The sequence below is a fragment of the Rhamphochromis longiceps genome, linkage group LG13 (assembly GCF_057381845.1).
Source record: "Rhamphochromis longiceps isolate RC_006_pf linkage group LG13, R_longiceps_female_GT1.1, whole genome shotgun sequence".
Lineage (NCBI taxonomy): Eukaryota > Metazoa > Chordata > Actinopteri > Cichliformes > Cichlidae > Rhamphochromis > Rhamphochromis longiceps.
The window spans coordinates 28,672,127-28,692,762 of record NC_140569.1 but is presented as its reverse complement, the minus strand read 5'-3'; the positions used below and the strand labels follow the sequence as shown (position 1 = coordinate 28,692,762).

At 39.4% G+C, this 20,636-nt stretch overlaps 2 protein-coding genes across 6 annotated transcripts in view; both read left to right on the top strand.

Annotated features, from left to right (window-relative positions):
• Nucleotides 1-3,499, top strand: part of LOC146656056 (uncharacterized) — a 45,221-nt gene extending 41,722 nt beyond the window's left edge. The window contains exon 10 of the mRNA XM_085428813.1: nt 3,491-3,499. Coding sequence (XP_085284939.1) covers nt 3,491-3,499 — 9 coding nt within the window. The remainder of the gene's footprint in view (nt 1-3,490) is intronic.
• plekhh2 (pleckstrin homology domain containing, family H (with MyTH4 domain) member 2) overlaps nt 1-20,636 on the top strand; it is a 273,542-nt gene that overhangs the window by 238,442 nt on the left and 14,464 nt on the right. For 4 of the 5 annotated variants that reach the window (XM_085428930.1, XM_085428931.1, XM_085428928.1 and 1 more), the window contains 9 exons: nt 14,858-14,920; nt 15,006-15,155; nt 15,398-15,481; nt 15,610-15,691; nt 15,852-16,037; nt 17,573-18,498; nt 19,527-19,602; nt 19,698-19,792; nt 19,977-20,136. In XM_085428930.1, the coding sequence (XP_085285056.1) occupies nt 15,015-15,155; nt 15,398-15,481; nt 15,610-15,691; nt 15,852-16,037; nt 17,573-18,498; nt 19,527-19,602; nt 19,698-19,792; nt 19,977-20,136 (1,750 nt within the window). In that variant the 5' untranslated portion in view covers nt 14,858-14,920; nt 15,006-15,014. Of the gene's footprint in view, nt 1-6,756; nt 7,040-14,857; nt 14,921-15,005; nt 15,156-15,397; nt 15,482-15,609; nt 15,692-15,851; nt 16,038-17,572; nt 18,499-19,526; nt 19,603-19,697; nt 19,793-19,976; nt 20,137-20,636 lie in introns of those variants that run through there. The other variant, XM_085428932.1, reaches the window with a different exon arrangement.

The window sequence follows — 20,636 nt, the reverse complement described above, 5'->3', positions numbered from 1 at the left end:
TCTTCAATCGGCTCTGGAGGCAATAAAAACACCAGAGAATGAGACAACGGATCAGGATGGAGACAGAGGGCCATGGACTTCTTCATCTCCAGGGACGTCTTCATCTCCAAGGACTTCTTTCAGTCCTCCCTTGAAAAAGGGTACTGACCAATTTGTTTTGGCATAAACATAAACTTTATACATTGGCACAGAAAAATAAATATGGTTCAGTGAATTAATGAAGTGAAAAGGTGATAAATAAATGACGGTCACGATCATCAACTCGGCGAACAAATAATTCAGAATTCATCCAATATGCACAATTTTGCTTTTACTTTGAACAGGCTTGTGCCTACCTTTAAATCTTTTTAGACCGGTCTGTTGTCCGCCTCATATCAGATCGTACCTTAAGGTCCAAATTAGACCTCTCAGCCGCAAAAGAATCCAGGTCATGGCACCAATTATTAAATTCATTTCTTTGTATTCTTTTAACAGCGAAGAAAGACACGGCTCAAAGTGGTCTAACTCAAAAAATGATCTTTAATTTTACATTTTCCGGAAAATGGAGACTGAGCACACAGACATCAGCTCAAGTCTGAAGCAGCAGCAGGCAGTCTGGTTATTTATATACTTCCTCTAGACGTCACGCACACTTTTAAGTTTCGATCAAACACTCTACTTAGTTTCACTTTCTGCCTGCAGCTCATATTCTTTGCAAAAGCATGCAGTTTCCTATCAGCCTGCGACCTAGTTTACACTCAACGCTGGCCATCTCTTATACGTAAAAGAATATAATCAGCAAATAAGCACTAATAATATATATATATTAAATACATGACATTATTCATTGAGTAGAGGAGGAAAACATTTGATATTGAAAAAGTTTTAAGCAGTGTATTGATGTCTGTTTTCTTTTCTTCAAAGGCAACCGAAGTAACGCCAAATGTAAGTGGGAAGATCATGAGGTACGTGCAGTTGAAAAACACATGATGCGTTTCATCAACACATGCAAGTTGCCTCAGAAGCTGGACTGCACTCAATGCATCAATGCAGAACCCTATGCACTGAAAGACAGAAACTGGACTGGGGTAAAAAATTATGTTAGAAATCGCATTACTGCCTTAAAAAGAAAAGCTTGTGCAAAGGACTGAGGGCTGTTTGTGATTTCAGTGAGTTAAAATTTCCTGTTTCTCTGGTAAAATGGTTCTGAAGATGTTTTGAAGATGTTGCACTCCAAAAATTTCAGGTTCAGTAAGCAGGTGTAAGTTTGTTTCCTAAAACCTTTTGTCATTCTGAGAGGGAAAAAAACAAATCTTTTCAAGTTGACATTTTTTTCTTAACATGGTTTTCATTGTGTCCACTTCGCACTGTATGAGATGTATTTGGAATCAAAGTTTTTTACATTTGCAGGTAGAAGCACTTAATGAATTGTGCAGATATTTTGTTGTTTCTTTGTTGCTGCAAGTTCCTGTGTATACATGAAGTGCATGTAAAGTGCTAAAAACAACACGGTAGAAATAAAAGAAGCAGAATATTTAAATGTTTCTGTGGCACAATAAGTTGTGATTTCTTTCATAATAAGTAATGACCTGACTTTGAAGTTCTGGCAAATCCATTGGATTTTGTCAAGTTAGCAGACCTAATTGCAATGAATATTGTTAGGTTGGGTAGAAAAAGATGGCTTTTAACATTGTGACACTGAGCAGCAGCAGCATCCTAAAACATTTCTAGATGGTTAAATCATAACATTACCTTGTACTTACTTTGATGAAGTAATATCCCCAAAACTGAAGTTATGTGTGTATTGCTGAAGACCCCAAATGGAAGTAACGACCCCAAAAGTGGCATAACATAATTTGTGTATGTGTGTATTGCTGAAGACCCCAAATGGAAGTAAGGTCCCCAAAACTGACATAAAATAACTTGTGTATGTGTGTATTGCTGAAGACCCCAAATGGAAGTAAGGTCCCCAAAAGTAGCATAAAATAGTTTGTGTATGTGTGTGTCGCTGAAGACCCCAAATGGAAGTATGGTCCCCAAAACTGACATAAAATAACTTGTGTATGTGTGTATTGCTGAAGACCCCAAATGGAAGTAAGGTCCCCAAAAGTAGCATAAAATAGTTTGTGTATGTGTGTGTCGCTGAAGACCCCAAATGGAAGTAAGGTCCCCAAAAGTAGCATAAAATAGTTTGTTTATCTGTGTATCGCTGAAGACCCCAAAGAGGACATTAAACATTCCCAGTCCCCAATGTGAAGGTAAAAATACTGTCTGGACAAATGTTGCTTAAAATGAAAATCTCAAGTGATTTTTTATTTCTGTGGTCTTGGAGGAGTAAAACTGAGTTGCCAGCTTGCTTCTAAACCATACAGAAAGTGGTGTCCCCAAAGGGTGGGAGTTAAGATATGCGACCCCAAACGGGACTTAAGCGAGTATGTGTGTGTGTGTGTGTGTGTGTGTGTGTGTGTGTACAGATATTTGGATTTGGGAGGCATGTTGGTTTTGGCCAGCGGGGTCTCTCAGCTGTAACAGTAGGCTACACATCTCCTTATGAAGACAAAGCGACCATGTGTGTTACATTTTCTATATATCAGCCTTCACCCTCCTTTTTTTTTTTTTTTTTTAAAGTAATGCATTCATTCACTTCTTCTCTTGTGTCCATGTGCCTGTGTGTCTGTCTCAGGAGAGATTCTCAACCTCCCTATAAAGTTTTGGAAAAGAAAAAGACAGGATGCTAAATGTTAAAATGAAGTAGCGATAAAATCAAAACAGACAGGAGGTGAAATTAGTGGTCAAAGTTAGGGAGGTGTGGCCACTTGACTGGCACATGCCCCAGCTTCACCAATTCAGACCTTGAAAATGGGCCTGTTGGCTGTTTGGAGCGTTTTAATTATATTATCTGACAAGTTATTTGTGTGGTGCTGTAAGCACGGCCGGATCCGGAGTAACAAAGAGTATGTTTGCGTCAGACGTGTTAGGATATCAAAGATAATACATAAACACACACATATTATGTTGCCACAGTATATGGGTCCATATTCTGATTTGGCACAGGTTCCTGCCAGATCCCCTTCCTGACACAGTCCTCCCATTTATCCAGGCTTGGATAGTCGGATAAATGTGTTATCCTCCAAACCATTGTTTCCATGGCTTTATGTGATTGTCTTTGTGGATTCCCTTCTTCTCTTTTAATTACAGTTAAGACCATTGTTTGTTATTTCAGATGCTATTCTTTCTGTTAGTATTTGTGTGTCTGTAGTCCCACATGGGATATCTGGTCACCCTAAACACATCCCCTCCAAGATGTTTATGTTTAGATTTTGATATTTGACACTTTAATATTTTATCTGTCTGTTACTTAACATTATTTAAAGGTACAGCTGAGTATTTCCCAGCTGCTGTTAAACAGCTTGAATCTCTCAAGCTCCAAGAATATTCAGTGTTCACTTTGGTCTTCTGGATGTAGTTCTTGTCCAGAAACGTATATTTTTGGTCCTTGTTGTGTTTGCAGACAAAGTGAGAACTCAGTGTTTTGCTGACTGCTTGAGGTTTCATTTCAAAATATTTTAAAATATCCTTTTTGCCGAATGATTTCTTCGACCTTGACAAGATTTCCACATCATTGCACAGCAGTGGTTTCTGCTATGGCTCTATAAAAAGGTCAGTGTTTGAGCGGGCGAATACTATCGACCCTCGAAAATGTTATCTGATAACTTTATTCAAAAGAAAACATCATTGTGGGGCCCAAAATGCTAATTTTAATGCCTCAAAATGCAGATTTGAGACACCAATCAGTGATGTGATATGAGAGAAAGTGTCTCAGTTTAAGCACCGCGCACAAAGCTTTCTGCTCCTTCTTTGCTACACATAAACATCCGCTTGCAGTTTTAGTCTCTGGCTGCCCAGTCACAGCCACATAGATGCCTACGGCTAACCATAACATTTTCAAACAGATGTTGCTTTTCCTCATGCGTGTCCGTCTCCACTTTGCACGTGCTGGGGTTCTGTTTTTTGGACAGCTATGGTATGTGCCTGCCCCAGAGTGTGCCAAAGGAACTAGAGTTTATTGTTAGATTGTAAGGGAAGCCCAACTGGCATTGCTATATTTTTTTAAATCATATATCTATTGTTACAGTGGTGGATCCTCATAGTAAATGTGGTCAAAGTTTCATATAATGAGGTCAAACTCTGTTCAAGTAATTCCTGTGGCCCAAAAGCTGCATACTGCACGCTCTAATAGGTCTGTTTCAGAGGCTTTTCCTGCTCTTCGGTCTGTTTGAGGTCACAGAGAGCTAAAGAACTAACATGGCCATCTCACACACACACACAGCTCTGACTGGGAGCACAGAAGCCCCACCCGCCTGATCAGAAGAAAATGGCTTGAAGTGAAGCAGAAGCTAAAACAGCTGATTTCAGACTTTGTGTGAACTGCCAGAACCATTCAAATAATAATTAAGATTATTCTGAACTGACTGTCATGAAATGAACGTTCTAGATCCCCTATGAAATGTAAAATATATGTCCTTACTTAGTTGCTTGTACTTAATCTGTCAATAAAAGTCTTTGTCAGCGTTAGCCCCCGGTGCAAGTTACCATACTTGGTGTAAGTCTGTGGTGTTAAACCTGTTTTAACTGTAAGGTAAGCACTGTGGGTCGCAGCCTACAGAAAGAGGCTTTGTGAGCTGGCTGTCTGGCCTGCGGATGGAGTGGTGGGGGAGGGATGGATGGATGGAGCGAGTTCAGGGGGAGGTTGGCCACAGGGCGTCAGTTGTGGAATTCCAGGAATGGAAGTTGAACTGGATTTCAGATTTTGCATTTGGACGGGGAGTCGACTGCAGAGGTGATAGACCTGAGGCTGAGGGAGAGCACAGAGATCACGTGTACGTGAGCGCCAGGGCCGGACGCGATGAAGCGGCAATAGCAGTGCTCGTATTGTGCCTGAATACAAAGAGAGTAGCAAGGCGTTACTCTTATCCCGTCCTAAGTGAGCTGTACAGGATGTGACACACACACGCCCAGGTTGGGTTCATCCTATATATAACATCATGAAGCAAACACACACTTACTCGAATGCTCTGATACGCAGCAGTTAATGTGTTTAAGCCTTTGTATACACTGTTAAGTGGTGTGTGCGTAAAAGTCCATGTGCGTGTCGACTCCAGCTGTAGCCTACAGTATACATGGCCTGTAATTAACATGGCGTGCTCAGCCAGATGCTATATCTGTCATTGAGAGAGGCACATGTGGTCGGTCGTTTGTGGTACAGCAGAGGATCTATATAGGGAAGAGAAAGACTGTGCATTTGTGTGTGATACGCATTGACCTTTATTCGTGTCTGCTCTTCATCGCAATGTGCTTTTTCCTGTAGTAAAAGTAATCCTTAAAAGTAATGCTTCTGAGGTTCACAGGGACAGCAGCAGTAGGTGAAGAAAAGTCTGCAGCATCTGTGTTATTGTTGGATTCATCACAGTTTGTCAGTTTTATCAGGACAAAATAGATCTTCAAAAACCAGATGTGCAAAAGCTCTACCTCAACTGTCCAAATACTGAGTTGAATACACCCACAGCCTTTTTCCATATGTGGAAACGCAGTGACATAATCCTATAAATTCTTCTTCCTAGAATCCGCTTCTGTGAAATGTTGTTCAAATGTCAGGTGGAACAGCGGTTGTGTAAAAGGCCTCGCTTCCACTTTGGTCCAGAAAACGTTGCGCGGTGGAAACAGTGTGGGTGTCTGGCAGGGTGTGGCTTCCCGGCTTTGGCCTGAGCTTGGTCCACTTCTTCTGGTCTCTACAAGTGAACAGAAGCAGGGAAAACTGGAGCTCAGCCATGCCTGTCTCCAGGCTAAAAACAGATGTCGCTCTTCACAGCGGTTTCCATCAAGTTTGGATATGGCAGCTACTAATTTAAGTGCTAATTTGTCGATTTCTACGGAGTAACATAAGACAAGGAGCTATTCACAGCGCATAGCTGATGTGACACACGAGTGTGTGAGCTGGCTGCAAATAGAATGATACTTTATTAGACTTTTAAAGGAAGAAATCATTTTTGATTAACATAAAAGCAACTGATACATTTTCCTCAAAAAATATAAAAATTTTAATAATTGTAAAACATATTTTTTAAGCGAGTGATGGAGACATCTAAGTCCTTCAAGAAAACTTACATTGCAATCCATACAGTATTAGAAGGATGTTCAGCACACAGAAACCCCGTTCATTGTTCCTGTGAACAGATAAAATTGCCTCAACTTTACCCCACAAAAAATGTTTTTTGCATGTTCCCACTGTGTCTGTGTGGGTTTTCTCCAGGTCCTCTAGTTTCCTCCCACATGGAGTTAGTGGGGTTGGTGATAATAAATTTCCCGTAGGTGTGCATGTGAGTGGGAATGGTTGTCTCTCTGTGTTAGCCCTGTGACAGACTGGTGGCCTGTCCAGGGTTTACCCCACCTCCTGCCCTATGGTTGCCGTGCAACCTTAAATTCGATAAGCAGAAGATAATGGATGGAAAGTGATGCCAGTCCATTCTCTTTGTTATTATTAATAAAAAGGAGCAGTGGTGTACATGTACTATACACCACATGTTAATTACAGATTAATTTTTTTAAATGCATTTTGTATATATGTGGACATGTCGAGGAATATTTTTGCCATGGTGGTTGCTACGCAGACAGTTTCCATCTATAATCCTGCATATTTTCCTGCTCTAAGCTTCTGAGGTTGGAGAGTTTCCTCAGAAGACAGTGGTTCCTACTAGAGATGGACTGATCCGATATTACGTATCGGTATCGGTCCGATACTGACCTAAATGACTGGATCGGATATCGGAGAAAAATAAAAAATGTAATCCGATCCATTAAATATCACGAAAGCACCTCACAAAACTTGCAACACGCCGTAACTCACCTCAGAACGTTAGCACGTCGGAGCAGTATGCATCACGTGATAGAGCGGCTGTGGCATGCGGGACCTGTCGGTGGTCTGGATAGCATGTGGAGCTTCGCTAGCAACCCCGCATTTCATCTCCGACAAAGTTATCCCCGAGAGAAGTAAAGCAAGTGTGTAAGTCCATCTCTGAATGTTTGTAAAGCATTCCTGCGTTAAGCTTAACGAGCGACTGCCTCTCGCTCTCCGGCTGCTACTTCAATCGTGAAACTGCTTAAATGATCAGCTGATCGGCTTTTCTGTCGCGAGTCCGTCTTTGTTTTTGGCCCACTTTGCAGCAGAAAGAGGAAACCAGCGGCTGAACAACAGCAGCACGTTTAAGCTTGATAAGCTGTTGTTAGAATTTATTTAATATTACTTTCTACACCAGGATCTTTTTCTACGTAGCTGACGCTGGTAACTGTGCAGGGGCGGATCTAGCAAAGTTTAGCCAGGGGGGCCGATAGGGCATTAACAGGGAAAAGGGGGCACAAAGACATACTTTTCTTTCTTATTCTCATTTAAAATGTCTAGCTTTTAATAAATAATTATCTGACACCCAAAGTTTTAATTTGATGTAAAATGAATAGAAGTCAATTACTGTATATAGTGACTATTAAGTCTAATATATATACCCTAGTAAGCTATAGTACTTTTTCCTTTGGGAAGGTACCATCTGTGCAGTCTGCAATTTTGTTGAAGAAAGATGTTGAATCTATTTAATATTTCTTGAAAAATAATTGATTTCTGTGCATTTTTTTTCACACTGCATCAAATTAAGGTTGATTACGTCGATTAAGCATCATGAGGTGGAGCGTGAGGGGTGGTTCCCTATTTTTTATTTATTTCTTTTTGTTGTTGCTGGGAGTTGGAACCCTATTAGTTAGGTTGCTTAATATTTACGCTAAGTACTCTTTAAAATACCAGAATAGGGAGGATGGTGTAGGTTTAAGTTTATTAGATTGATCAGTATTGCTGAACTATGAAATATTTTTTTTGTATACAGGTATAACAGAATAGCTTTAGTGTAGTTGTTGTTTTAAACTTGAGTATGAACTTGCAGACTTGCAAAATGCAGCAAGATATTTTAAAAAACAGTTTTGTTGATTAAAAAACACTATATCGGATTCATATCGGTATCGGCAGATATCCAAATTTATGATATCGGTATCGGACATAAAAAAAGTGGTATCGTGCCATCTCTAGTTCCTACGCTGCTTCCGGCACTCTGAGCTGAGGAATTTCAGAGGAATGTTGTTCATCAAGTCATCCCTCTGTCTCGCTGCTCATTCCCACAGGTTTTTTTTAAATCTCATGTCTGTGTGTGTGTGCGTGTGTTTAATCCGTGTGACCTTTTGCTGTTGTTTTAGCACACTCCTGCTAGCTTCCACATGTAGTGCTGTGATCTTAGCACACAAAGGGCTACTTGTAACATTGGCACCTCATCACCATTATGTAATGGTTAAAGGCGCTATATGCAGCACTTCTACAGCCATGAAAAGACTTTATAACAATGTTGTAAACAAATTAATCCATCCCTAGCCTCCCAGTTACAAGTTCATGAATGAATGAATGAATGAATTGAAATTTATTTCAGTCAACAACAACAGATTATAATTTTACATAAAAGTACTCAAACAGAAACCGAAAAAGGAATAGGCTGAAGCCTTATGGCTTATACTTATCCTATCCCTTACCCCCATAGAAATAATCAAATCCTTAACCAAGAAAATAAATAACATTGATAAATAAGTTGTATAACAGTTTGAAAAGAAATCAATGATAAATCAACACACAATTTTTTTTTAACAAACCAAATTTCTATAACCTTGTATAATACTAATTTTTAAAATCTTCCTGAAGAATGACAAAGAAAAACACATCTTCAGTTCATCATTAAGTCCATTCCATAATTTCACTCCCAAAACTGACACACATCTATACTTAACATTGGTTCTCACTTTAGGCATTTCAAACTTATAAGACCCCCTTAAATCATATTTTCCATCTCTTAGTTGAAACATACTTAAAATACAAATTGGAACATTCTTTTTCATCACACGATATATCATTTCTAAAGTTTTAGAATATATAATGTCCATGAATTTTAACATAGATGATCCTACAAAAAACTGGTTGGTGGACTCCCTATATCCAACTTTATTTATTATTCTAATAGCTCTTTTTTGCAATTTAAATATTGAATCCAAATATGTTTTGTATGTGTTCCCCCAAATTTCTGCACAGTAGGTCATATAAGGCAAACAAAGGGAAGTATACAATAAATAAAGGCAGTTCTTATTCAAAAAATCTCTTGTTTTATAAAGAATAGAAATAGACTTGGATAATTTTCGTTTCACATGTTTTATGTGGGGCTTCCAACAAAGTTTATCATCAATAATTACTCCTAAAAATTTTGTCTCATATACTCTTTCAATTTCAACATTATTTAAATTCAATTTTACTTTAATATTACTTTTACTACCTCCAAATAACATAAATTTTGTTTTACTTTCATTCAATGATAGTTTATTAATTACAAACCATCTATTTAACTTCATGAGTTCTGTTTCCACTGTTTTCAGTAATTTCTTTATGTCTTTTCCAGAGCAAAATAAGTTTGTATCATCAGCAAACATCACATATTTTAAAGTATCACTGGCTGTACAAATATCATTTATATAAAGTGAAAATAACTTGGGTCCCAAAACAGATCCTTGCGGAACTCCACAAGTTACTTTTCTAAGTTTAGATTTCATGTTATTAATACTCACATATTGGAACCTATTATTCAAGTAACTATTTAACCAAAATTGTACAACACCTCTTAAACCATACCTTTCACACTTCCGTAAAAGTAAAGAATGATCTATCGTATCAAAGGCTTTACGTTAATCAATGAACACACCTATTCCAAACTGTTTTTCATCCACAGCCGTTGCAATATTTTCAATAAATTCCATCACAGCTAGAGATGTTGAGCGATTTCTTCTGAACCCATACTGATGATCATTCAATAAATCATATTTATCAATAAAAGAATCTAGTTTGTTTGCAAATAGTTTTTCAAGAATCTTTGAAAACTGAGGCAGTAAAGATACCGGTCTATAGTTTGACACAATCTGTTTATCACCAGTTTTATATAGTGGGATCACTTTGGCAATTTTCATTTTATCTGGAAAAATTCCAGTTTGAAATGATTTGTTACAAATATACAGTGGGGCAAAAAAGTATTTAGTCAGCCACCGATTGTGCAAGTTCCCCCACCTAAAATGATGACAGAGGTCAGTAATTTGCACCAGAGGTACACTTCAACTGTGAGAGACAGAATGTGAAAAAAAAATCCATGAATCCACATGGTAGGATTTGTAAAGAATTTATTCGTAAATCAGGGTGGAAAATAAGTATTTGGTCACCTCAAACAAGGAAAATCTCTGGCTCTCACAGACCTGTAACGTCTTCTGTAAGAAGCTTTTCTGTCCCCCACTCGTTACCTGTATGAATGGCACCTGTTTGAACTCATCATCTGTATAAAAGACACCTGTCCACAGCCTCAAACAGTCAGACTCCAAACTCCGCCATGGCCAAGACCAAAGAGCTTTCGAAGGACACCAGGAAAAGTATTGTAGACCTGCACCAGACTGGGAAGAGTGAATCTACAATAGGCAAGCAGCTTGGTGTGAAAAAATCAACTGTGGGAGCAATCATCAGAAAATGGAAGACATACAGGACCACTGATAATCTCCCTCGATCTGGGGCTCCACGCAAGATCTCATCCCGTGGGGTCAAAATGATCATGAGAACGGTGAGCAAAGATCCCAGAACCACACGGGGGGACCTGGTGAATGACCTGCAGAGAGCTGGGACCAAAGTAACAAAGGTCACCATCAGTAACACACTACAACGGCAGGGAATCAAATCCCGCAGTGCCAGACGTGTTGCGCTGCTGAAGCCAGTGCACGTCCAGGCCCGTCTGAAGTTTGCCAGAGAGCACATGGATGATACAGCAGAGGATTGGGAGAATGTCATGTGGTCAGATGAAACCAAAGTAGAACTTTTTGGTATAAACTCAACTCGTCGTGTTTGGAGGAAGAAGAATACTGAGTTGCATCCCAAGAACACCATACCTACTGTGAAGCATGGGGGTGGAAACATCATGCTATGGGGCTGTTTTTCTGCCAAGGGGACAGGACGACTGATCCGTGTTAAGGACAGAATGAATGGGGCCATGTATCGTGAGATTTTGAGCCAAAACCTCCTTCCATCAGTGAGAACTTTGAAGATGAAACGAGGCTGGGTCTTCCAACATGACAATGATCCAAAACACACCGCCCGGGCAACAAAGGAGTGGCTCCGTAAGAAGCATTTGAAAGTCCTGGAGTGGCCTAGCCAGTCTCCAGACCTCAACCCCATAGAAAATCTGTGGCGGGAGTTGAAAGTCCGTGTTGCTCGGCGACAGCCCCAAAACATCACTGCTCTCGAGAAGATCTGCATGGAGGAATGGGCCAAAATACCAGCTACTGTGTGTGCAAACCTGGTAAAGACCTATAGTAAACGTTTGACCTCTGTTATTGCCAACAAACGTTATGTTACAAAGTATTGAGTTGTATTTTTGTTATTGACCAAATACTTATTTTCCACCCTGATTTACGAATAAATTCTTTACAAATCCTACCATGTGGATTCATGGATTTTTTTTTTTCACATTCTGTCTCTCACAGTTGAAGTGTATCTCTGGTGCAAATTACTGACCTCTGTCATCATTTTAGGTGGGGGAACTTGCACAATCGGTGGCTGACTAAATACTTTTTTGCCCCACTGTATGTTAACGGCTGAAGGACACTATGAAGAACTTCTTAAATTAGCGACATGTCAAGGTCGTCACAATCCGTGGATTTTTTACTCTTGAATTTACTCACCACTTCTACAATGTCACTCTCACAGACTCCACCAAGAAACATTGAGTCACATTTACAAGAAGTAGAATCTACTTCATCATTTCCTCCTGGTACAGAAATCTCTTTTGCCAAGTTGGGACCTACATTAACAAAGTAATCATTAAATTCATTAAGTATGCTCTCAGTATTCTCAATCACTACATTACCTCTTGTTACAATACGTGTTGGAGAACATGTATTATGTTGATTTTTTATTATCCTATTTAATACACTCCAGGTAGCCTTAATATTACTTTTATGTTTTTGAAGCAGCTGTTCATAATATCTTTTCTTTTCGTATCGCATAATAGATGTTAATTTATTTCGATATTTCTTATATTTGTCTTCATTTTCCTTTGTTCTATGTGTCAAAAAAATCCTGTATAACCTATTTTTATTTTTACAGGCTCTTTCCAGACCTTGTGTAAACCATGGTTTTTTCTTTTTATAATTTTTAGAAAACTTTTTAATTGGACAATGGCTGTCATAGATTGACAAAAATATATCCAAAAACGCATTGTATGCATCATTAGTGTCTTCCACATAAACTTTTTGCCAGTCATAATTTTCTAAGTCTGTTTTAAAAGCCGCAATTTGTTCTGGTGTTTTTATTCTACCACTGTAATCCATTTGCTTTTCCTCTTGAAAATGAAGTTGATTGTTCATTTCAAACACTGAAAAGACAGGCAAGTGATCACTTACATCTGTGACTAACAGTCCACTATGTATCTTGCCGTTTATCTTATTGACAAAAATATTGTCGATCAAAGTGGCACTATCCATCGTTATTCTGCTCGGCTTTAGAATCAACGGATGGAATCCAAAACTAAGCATTGTATCAATAAATTCTGAAGTCTTATTATGGTCGTTTGCCTTCAATAGATCAATGTTAAAATCACCACAAAAAAAAGTCACCTTCTCCTTGTGTTTTTCCAATATTACAGAAATTTCTTTAGTAAACTGATCTATACAGGATGCAGGTGTACGATAAATGCAGCAAACTAATATGTTTTTCGAGCTTTCAACCTGAATTTCAATGGTTAAACATTCCATCAAGTTATCAATCACAGCAGTCATATTGTTAACAACTTTACATTTAAGATGTGAAAAAACAAACATAGCAACACCTCCTACTCTTCTATTCTTCCTATTTTGCCAAAACATTTCATAGCCCTCTAGTCCATCTTGCAATTCTTCGTCGTCATTCAACCATGTTTCTGAAATTGCTACCACTGCAAACTTATTTTGGAATTGATCAAGATACGCTTTGATTTTAGAAAAATTACTGTAAAGACTCCGACTGTTAAAGTGGATTAATGAAAAACCTTTTATCTTGGGATCCAACTCTTCCCCATTATAATATTCACATGTCATATCAACATTCTGATAGAGGTGGATATCTGGATCAATACTATTGTCCAACTCATAAAATTTATAATCATGAGATCCAAAATATTCCATTTTTTGCCTTTTTTTTGTTCACACATTCACATGCATAGTTATTTTTCTCACACTTATCAGATATTGTTCATATCACAGTCAGCAACACAATTCTTTTCTACATTGAACTCTATTTCTTTTGTTTAAATCTCTCAAGATCTGCAATGTCTCTGACAACAATTACTTTAGCTTGTTCTGGTGTCCCATTAAGTCTTATGAATACCTTACAGTTCCTGGTCCAGGTATCTTGGATGTGCCTTTCCTTCTTCAATAGTCTTGCCTGTCGTGCAATTTCAGCATTTCTCTTGGTGAGATGCTCATTCACATATACGCCGGTTCCCTTTAACTTCTTTCCCATCTTTAACAGTTCAACTTTATATTTCCTGTTCACAAATCGTAGTATGATAGTTGGCATCTTGGTATGTTTTTGTGGAATAGTATGACATGCAGCTATGTTTTTGCTATCCAAAAGAATATCTTTGTCTTTGAAAAACTGAATAACTTGCTGCTCAAGCAAATCCTTTTCAGCTCTTGGTGCATCTTCCCCCTCCTTGTCACCTGCTGTACTCCGTGCATAGGTGTAGTGATTTGTCTTCAGTCCAGAAATAATCACATCTTCCATTCTTGTATACTGCTCCAAATCTTCAACTCTTTTTTCCAGCTCTTCAATCTTCTTGTCTTTTTCCTTAATCACAATCTTCAGTTGTCTTACTTCTTCAATTAAGTCCAGTAGTCCTGCTTGCTGTTTCACCACCTTACTCAATTCCTCTGACATGAAGTTAAGAGACTTCTTAACTTCTTCAATATCTTCTGTTAGCCTCTTAGTTGTCATGTTTCTTGATCACCAATTTAAATTCTTAGAAGACAAAATTAATTCCAGGCTCCAGGTAATCCAATAAGCCAGGTGTTACTTGTAGAGCACATGTGATGAAAGAAAGGGACCCTAAACTTCAAAGTTTGTGGAAATACTCACACAAAATGAAGCAAAACTTCTTTGTGAAGATACAAGTCTTAACCAATCTTTTGGATGTTAAGTTCTTTTCGTGATGTTTGTTGGATTGCTAAGAGTAACAAACACAGTTTTCCCAATCAGCAGCCATCTTGGTTTCAGCGTGCACTGAATGACACCTTATCTTCATCACGAGGAAGATAAATAAACTAGCATTGTAGGTTGCTTAACATCTCAGTAGTTTGTGTTAAAAATGGCTGCAAATGAATGTGAATCTATCTGAACATAGCATTCCTTCGAATAACAGAACCCAGCTGAATCGCATCTGCTCCTTTCTAGCGTGGCAGCGTTATCTTGAGTGGAGTTCTCGTTAGGCATGCAAGACTTTCTTTGTCTTTATTTGGTGCTGTTGTGTTTGGCTTCAGGCTCGAGTGGAGTGGATATTTCATCTCCATGCATTTGCAAACATTTGCAGTCTGGATCACTGAAAGGAAACTGATTACTAATTTTAGATCAGACGGGGTTACTGTATGTTTATGTGGTCCTTGTGTGAACATGTAACAAGACTAGTAAGATATTAGGATTTATTTATTTTTAAAGTCCAGTTAAAATAAACTTTTGCTTTTCCAGATTCAACAACTGGAGACGCAGGTGATCGATGCGGAGAAACGGGCGTTCACAGCTCAGCAGCAGGTGAGGACCAGAAACACAAGTTTGTTTGTCTTTCCTTTCGACGTGTCGGAATGCGATTATGTGAGTACATGTGTGATGATTCCAGGTGCAGTGGATGGAGGAGAAGCTCAAAGCAGCAGATGGTCAGTCTGGAGACTCAGAGGTGCGTCTGTTTCAGCGGTGCCAGGAGCTGCAGGCGTTAGTGCAGGAGAAGGAGGATGTAATCGCACAGCTGGAGCAGCAGCTGGAGGAGCAGGTAAGAAAAAGCACACGCATAAAGAATTTCAACAGATGCGATGCCAGTGGAGTAATTCATAATCCCCTTTTTTAAAATTTAATACCACGTTTATCTCTATGAACACCATCTTTAACCTCCTTACTGTTCACTTATGTTTCCCCGCCCTTGTTCTCTGTTTCGCTTCGTCTAAATCTGCCCTTCTTATTCCAAAATATATTCACCCAGAGAGACAGACGGCTCATTTTTACTTCTTTCAACAGAAACAGCTCCGCCTTCAAGATGCCAAGGCGGTGGAAGAGAAGGCAGCTAAGATCAAAGAGTGGGTGATGCTGAAGTTGTCAGAGGTAAATCTGTGTGTGCGTCAGCTGTAAAGGCTCCTAAAACACAGATAAGAAAGACACGGAAATCTGGAAGATAAGTTAAAGTATTTAATGTGGTTGCTGGTTTATCTGAGAACATGTTTGTGCTTCAGTTTGAGGTAGAGAATGCAGCATTAAGAGAAACCAACAAACAACAGGAGGCTCAGATTTTGGAGCTTCAAAAACAAATACAAGGTATAAGCTTTTGGAACTTTGTTGGAACATGTTAACATGCAAGTTATTTATGCAGGTTAAAACTCCTAAATGCCTGCTACTAGCAAATACAGATTTATCAATGCTAATACATTGTAAGCACACGCTGCAGTATGCGCATGACTGTTTGCTGCTTTTGCAGCCTTTGAGCAGAAGTGCAAGGGTGGAGCTGGAGCCCTGTGTAGGCCAGGTGAAGCCCAGCGTCTTAGCAGCCTGACGTTCGGCTGCTTTCAGGTGAGAGGGAAGAACCCGCAGGTCCTGACTGGACCAGCGCCGTCCCAGAAGACCCTGAGCACACAGGGGGAGACAGACGCCAGGGACAAAACGGGTAAGTCCCCACACAGTCACGCAGCTATGGATAATGAAAACAGCATCTGTGAGTGGTTAGATGGGACTCTGGGGCAGAGCTGGACACAGGATGGTAACTATCTGAGTGAGGTCATAGTCATGCTGTATTAAGGAAAGTATTTGCCACTGGAGTATTTTATGGGCTATTTGGAGACTTTTAATAATAATAATAATGTGTGATAGTTATATAACATAATAACATCACTGATAGTTAGAGTAAGAATGTGAAGAAACAATATAGTTAAACTGTGAGATACTAAGATTCTTCAGTCATAATTGTGCAGATCTATTTAATGTGGTGCTGGAATTGTATTAACATTGTTTGCCAAACTGGTTTTAGTGTGTTAGAAAGCCAACACTCACTAATTAGCTATAAACACACAGCATAGCAGAGGCTGATGAGAACAAGAATTGGTTCTCCTAGTGTTTGGTCATAAACCAAGTATTGTAGAGGAAGAGCTGAAAGCTTTAGTCAAAACAAAGCATTTACTAGATGGTGTTCCTGGGCACAAAGGTCCAGAAAAACACCCTGAAGAGGGGCTAAAAGTGGGTTGAAGAGCTGGAGTTAATGTACTGCTGCTCAGTGATCAGTGATGTGTGTCAGGTGGGTCAGAACGGAACCTGGAGGGAAGCCACAGGAAAGGCATTCACACATAGGGGAGGATTTACTAACTGGGGGGAGTTTGTGTGATGCCGCAATTGCAGATTTGCACGAATGGGGTTGGAAAGTTCTGCAGGTGATCTACAAAAAATGGTCTAACTTACAGACAAAGATACAGCCAGTACATTACAATAATAACCAGACTTCTAACAAGCTGCTGTGGTGCAGAGCATTAGTAAATCTGGCCCGTGAACACACTTATTATTGCAGACCTCATTAAATATGTATTTAGATTCACTTTCAGATCCCGCAAGTCAGCCATAATATAAAATGCGGTCAATAAAAATACTTTTTAAAGCGCCTTGCAGTGTTTTTGAGTTTTACATTGAAATGTCTGTCAAAATGTAGTTAATGAGACTCCAGAAGATCAGAAGTGTCTTAAGATTAATATCTGAGTCTTTCAATATATAATACTCACTTTAACTAATACACAGCATTACAGGGCAAACAGGAAAAGGATGAGTCAGGATCTGACAGTAAATGATTATTCCTGTGCTTTTGCACACTGCACTGGTCAGATGCAACACAGATGTCAGGTTTGCATGGTGAATGCTGCCTCCACCCGAGCTGTCAGATGTATTTCTGTTTGTAACATTAGCACTAGCGTAGATTTGCAAATTCACCAGAAAATAAATGAGGGAGAGAAATTAGATCAGAGAGAGGGGGCAACTATCCCAGAGGAACAAATCCTTCAATTAACTTATTTAATTTGAATTATTTAACTTTGTTTCTTTTTTTTGAAATACATAGTTCACTTAAATTGTAATCTGTAATCTAGAAAGATCTCAAATGCTTCGTCTTTAGTGCTCCACCAGCTGTGAAATTATTACACATTTTTATGCTTTCTTTGGCAGATAAAAGTAGTAAGAAGACATCCTCATCAGTGACAGATGGTGAAGTCCATAAACCGAGCCAAACTGGACTGCTGTGTTCTCCGCTAGAGGATGACGGTGCACCTGAAAGCTCTGTTAGCAATGCATCTGGACCCGAGTCCCGCCGCGTATTGTCTGTGCTCTCCAGTGCTGCATCAGTGGAGGAAGAAGTATGTGAGAGCAGAAGCGGAGCGTGTGTTCTGGAGTTCAGCCGGCCCAGCAGTGAGACCTACCTGACAGCTTCAGACGACAGCAGCTCTCTGTTTGACGATGACATGCAGCGTACAGAGCGCCCCAGCTTTAGCCTGCTGGAGCCATCAGATGGAACACTAGCAGGGTGTAAGAATGACGAGGAGGAGGGACGCACGGTTAAGTTGGAGGATTGCACCTCTGAGGAGCTCAACAAACGATTCCAGTCACAGAGACTTGACTCCTCATCATCTTCCAGTGAACCTAACACTCCCAGCCCCATCCTCACACCAGCTCTCACCCCTAAACGGCCCAACCTGCCCCAGGATCCAAAAGACAACCCCGCCTCACCCAAACAGCCCCGTCTGAGGACTCCTACGGGGTTCGGGTTGATGAACGTGTCTCTGGCCAAGAAACACCTAAGCCAGCCGTCAATCAGCAGTGAGGCAGCACATGGCCAAACGCGTAATGCACTCAGCATGCTGCGCCCCCTCCAGCCTCAGGAAACTGATGTTGATGCACAGCAGGAGGTTGGAATGGAAACGGGCAAAGCCACAGTTCCCGAAATCCTTCCCGGCTCACAAGCAGCAACCACCGTGCCATCCGCACCAAATTCATCAGAACCTGGGACAGAGATGGGCTCAGAGAGGTCAGACTGTGATAGCACCACACCTGGCAGCAAACCTCCTACTCCACCTTTACACAGGCTCCCCTCCTGGGTAAGACTGCCCTTCATGTTAGGCACACCAAGTTGTGTTTTTTTTTTTAATTGCAAATTTGGCACTGGCAACAAATTCGAAAACAAATTCCCAATGTTCAGCTAAGTATGAATAAAGAAATCAAATATGTTTCTTACAGCAATCAATCCTTAATACATTGGAAAGCTGCTAATGTTTTAGGCAATTTGTTTATTTTTTTACAGAATTTGTTTTTCCTGGATAAAGGAAACAATATTTTGCACTACTGTGAAACACAAATAGTCCTTCATGAAGTCCTTCATGTGAAACATTACAATTTTAACCACATATTTTCTTCTAAGTGTTGGACTAAGTACAGGAACTTCTCCATGTTTGTAATTCTGTTGTTTACACTGCCATCTGCTGTAAATGTGAGTAAACAGAAAAGTTTCAAATAGATAAATTCAGTGATTAGAATTAGAAAGCTGTCTTAGCAATGGGGCGGATAACAGGGTTTAAACAGAAAATTAACTGAAGCCCAAAGTGAATAAATAGTAAAAAATATCCAGTCAAAATAAATAATAGTAAATTAATGGACATAAAATGAAACAAAAAGTTAAATTAGCATACTGAATTGGTAAAATTGTTAGCTAAATTGCTAGCTTTAACAGCTACAATGCTAAACAAAAAGCTATTAAGTATTAGCTAATGTACGGCTAACGGCTAAAGTACTAAGCTTAAAGTAGTAACAGTTGAAATTTTTATGTAAAAATAACTTAAAAGCACTGAAGTCGCTAAAGATTAAAAAAATGTATTAAATTTAAATGCAAATTAAAGTAATGGGCAGGTTGTTGAGCTACTTGCTACTTCTTGGCTAAACAGCTGAGAGTCAGTTTAAAGGTAAGATGAGCTCTTGCTCATATTATTAACCAGGAGTTGCCTTCATATACTGAAGGTAGATGATATACAAAAATAAATATAGTGTATGCAGTTACAGCTTTTAAATGTTATTATCTAATGGCAGGCTTGGTTTTAAAATTGACTAATGACATGGCACATTTTCTTTTCAGGAAAGTCGTATATATGCTGTTGCTAAATCAGGAATCAGACTGTCTGACACTTCATGCACAGACCTGTCTAACAAAGGTAAGAGAGTGGGTAAAAAACAGGTCTCCCTACTTAGTTGACAGCTTAGTCTGCTGTAGTGGTTTCTAATAAACAAACTGTACTTTGTGTCCTAGACCCATCCCTTCAGTCTTCCTATCCAGCCTTTGTAATGTACACATCACTCATCTATAAAAACATGACTACACCAGTTTACACTACTCTGAAGGGGGTAAGTATAAGAGTACAAGGCCATGTTTAATTGTAACACCTGTACATTCCCCCACTATCTATTTGATCACTTGTGAACTTGAAAAGAAAATGCTTTTTGTTTATAGTTAACAGCAATTGTGTCACCAAAGTGGATTTTAATATCTAGTATATGGCTCTGAGTGTGTGCCATTTTCAAATTGCAGAAAGCTACTCTGCTGAGCAGCAGTCCCTTCTCAGATGAGTCATCAAGCTCTGAGGAGTCATCTAGTTCAGGAGACGAGGACGGCTCCCTGTGCAGCTCCCACACCTCCTCCAGCTCCAGAAAAGACAGCAGCCCAGGCAGCCCACGCTCTCTCAAGAGAGGTACAAACAACCACTGCATATAAAAGATGGACATAGCCTCTAGTTTTGCATTGTGACCTTACCCATTTTAAGTTTTTTATACCCCTGGTACTAGATAAGATACTAGAGATGGCACGATACCACTTTTTATGTCCGATACCGATATCATAAATTTGGATATCTGCCGATACCGATATAAATCCGATATAGTGTATTTTGTAATCAATAAAATGTTTTTTTAAAATATCTTGCTGCATTGTGTATAAGTTCATACTCAAGTTTAAAGAACAAAACAAAACTAAAGCTATTCTGTTATATCTGTATGCAAAAAATACACTGCACCCAAAATATTTCATAGTTCAGCAACACTGATCAATCTAATAGACATAAACCTGCACCATCCTCCCTATTCTGGTATTTTAAAGAGAACTTAGAGGAAATATTAAACAACCCAGCTAATAGGGTTGCCAACTCCCAGCAAAAAAAATAGGGAACCACCCCCCACCTTCCGCCTCGTGATG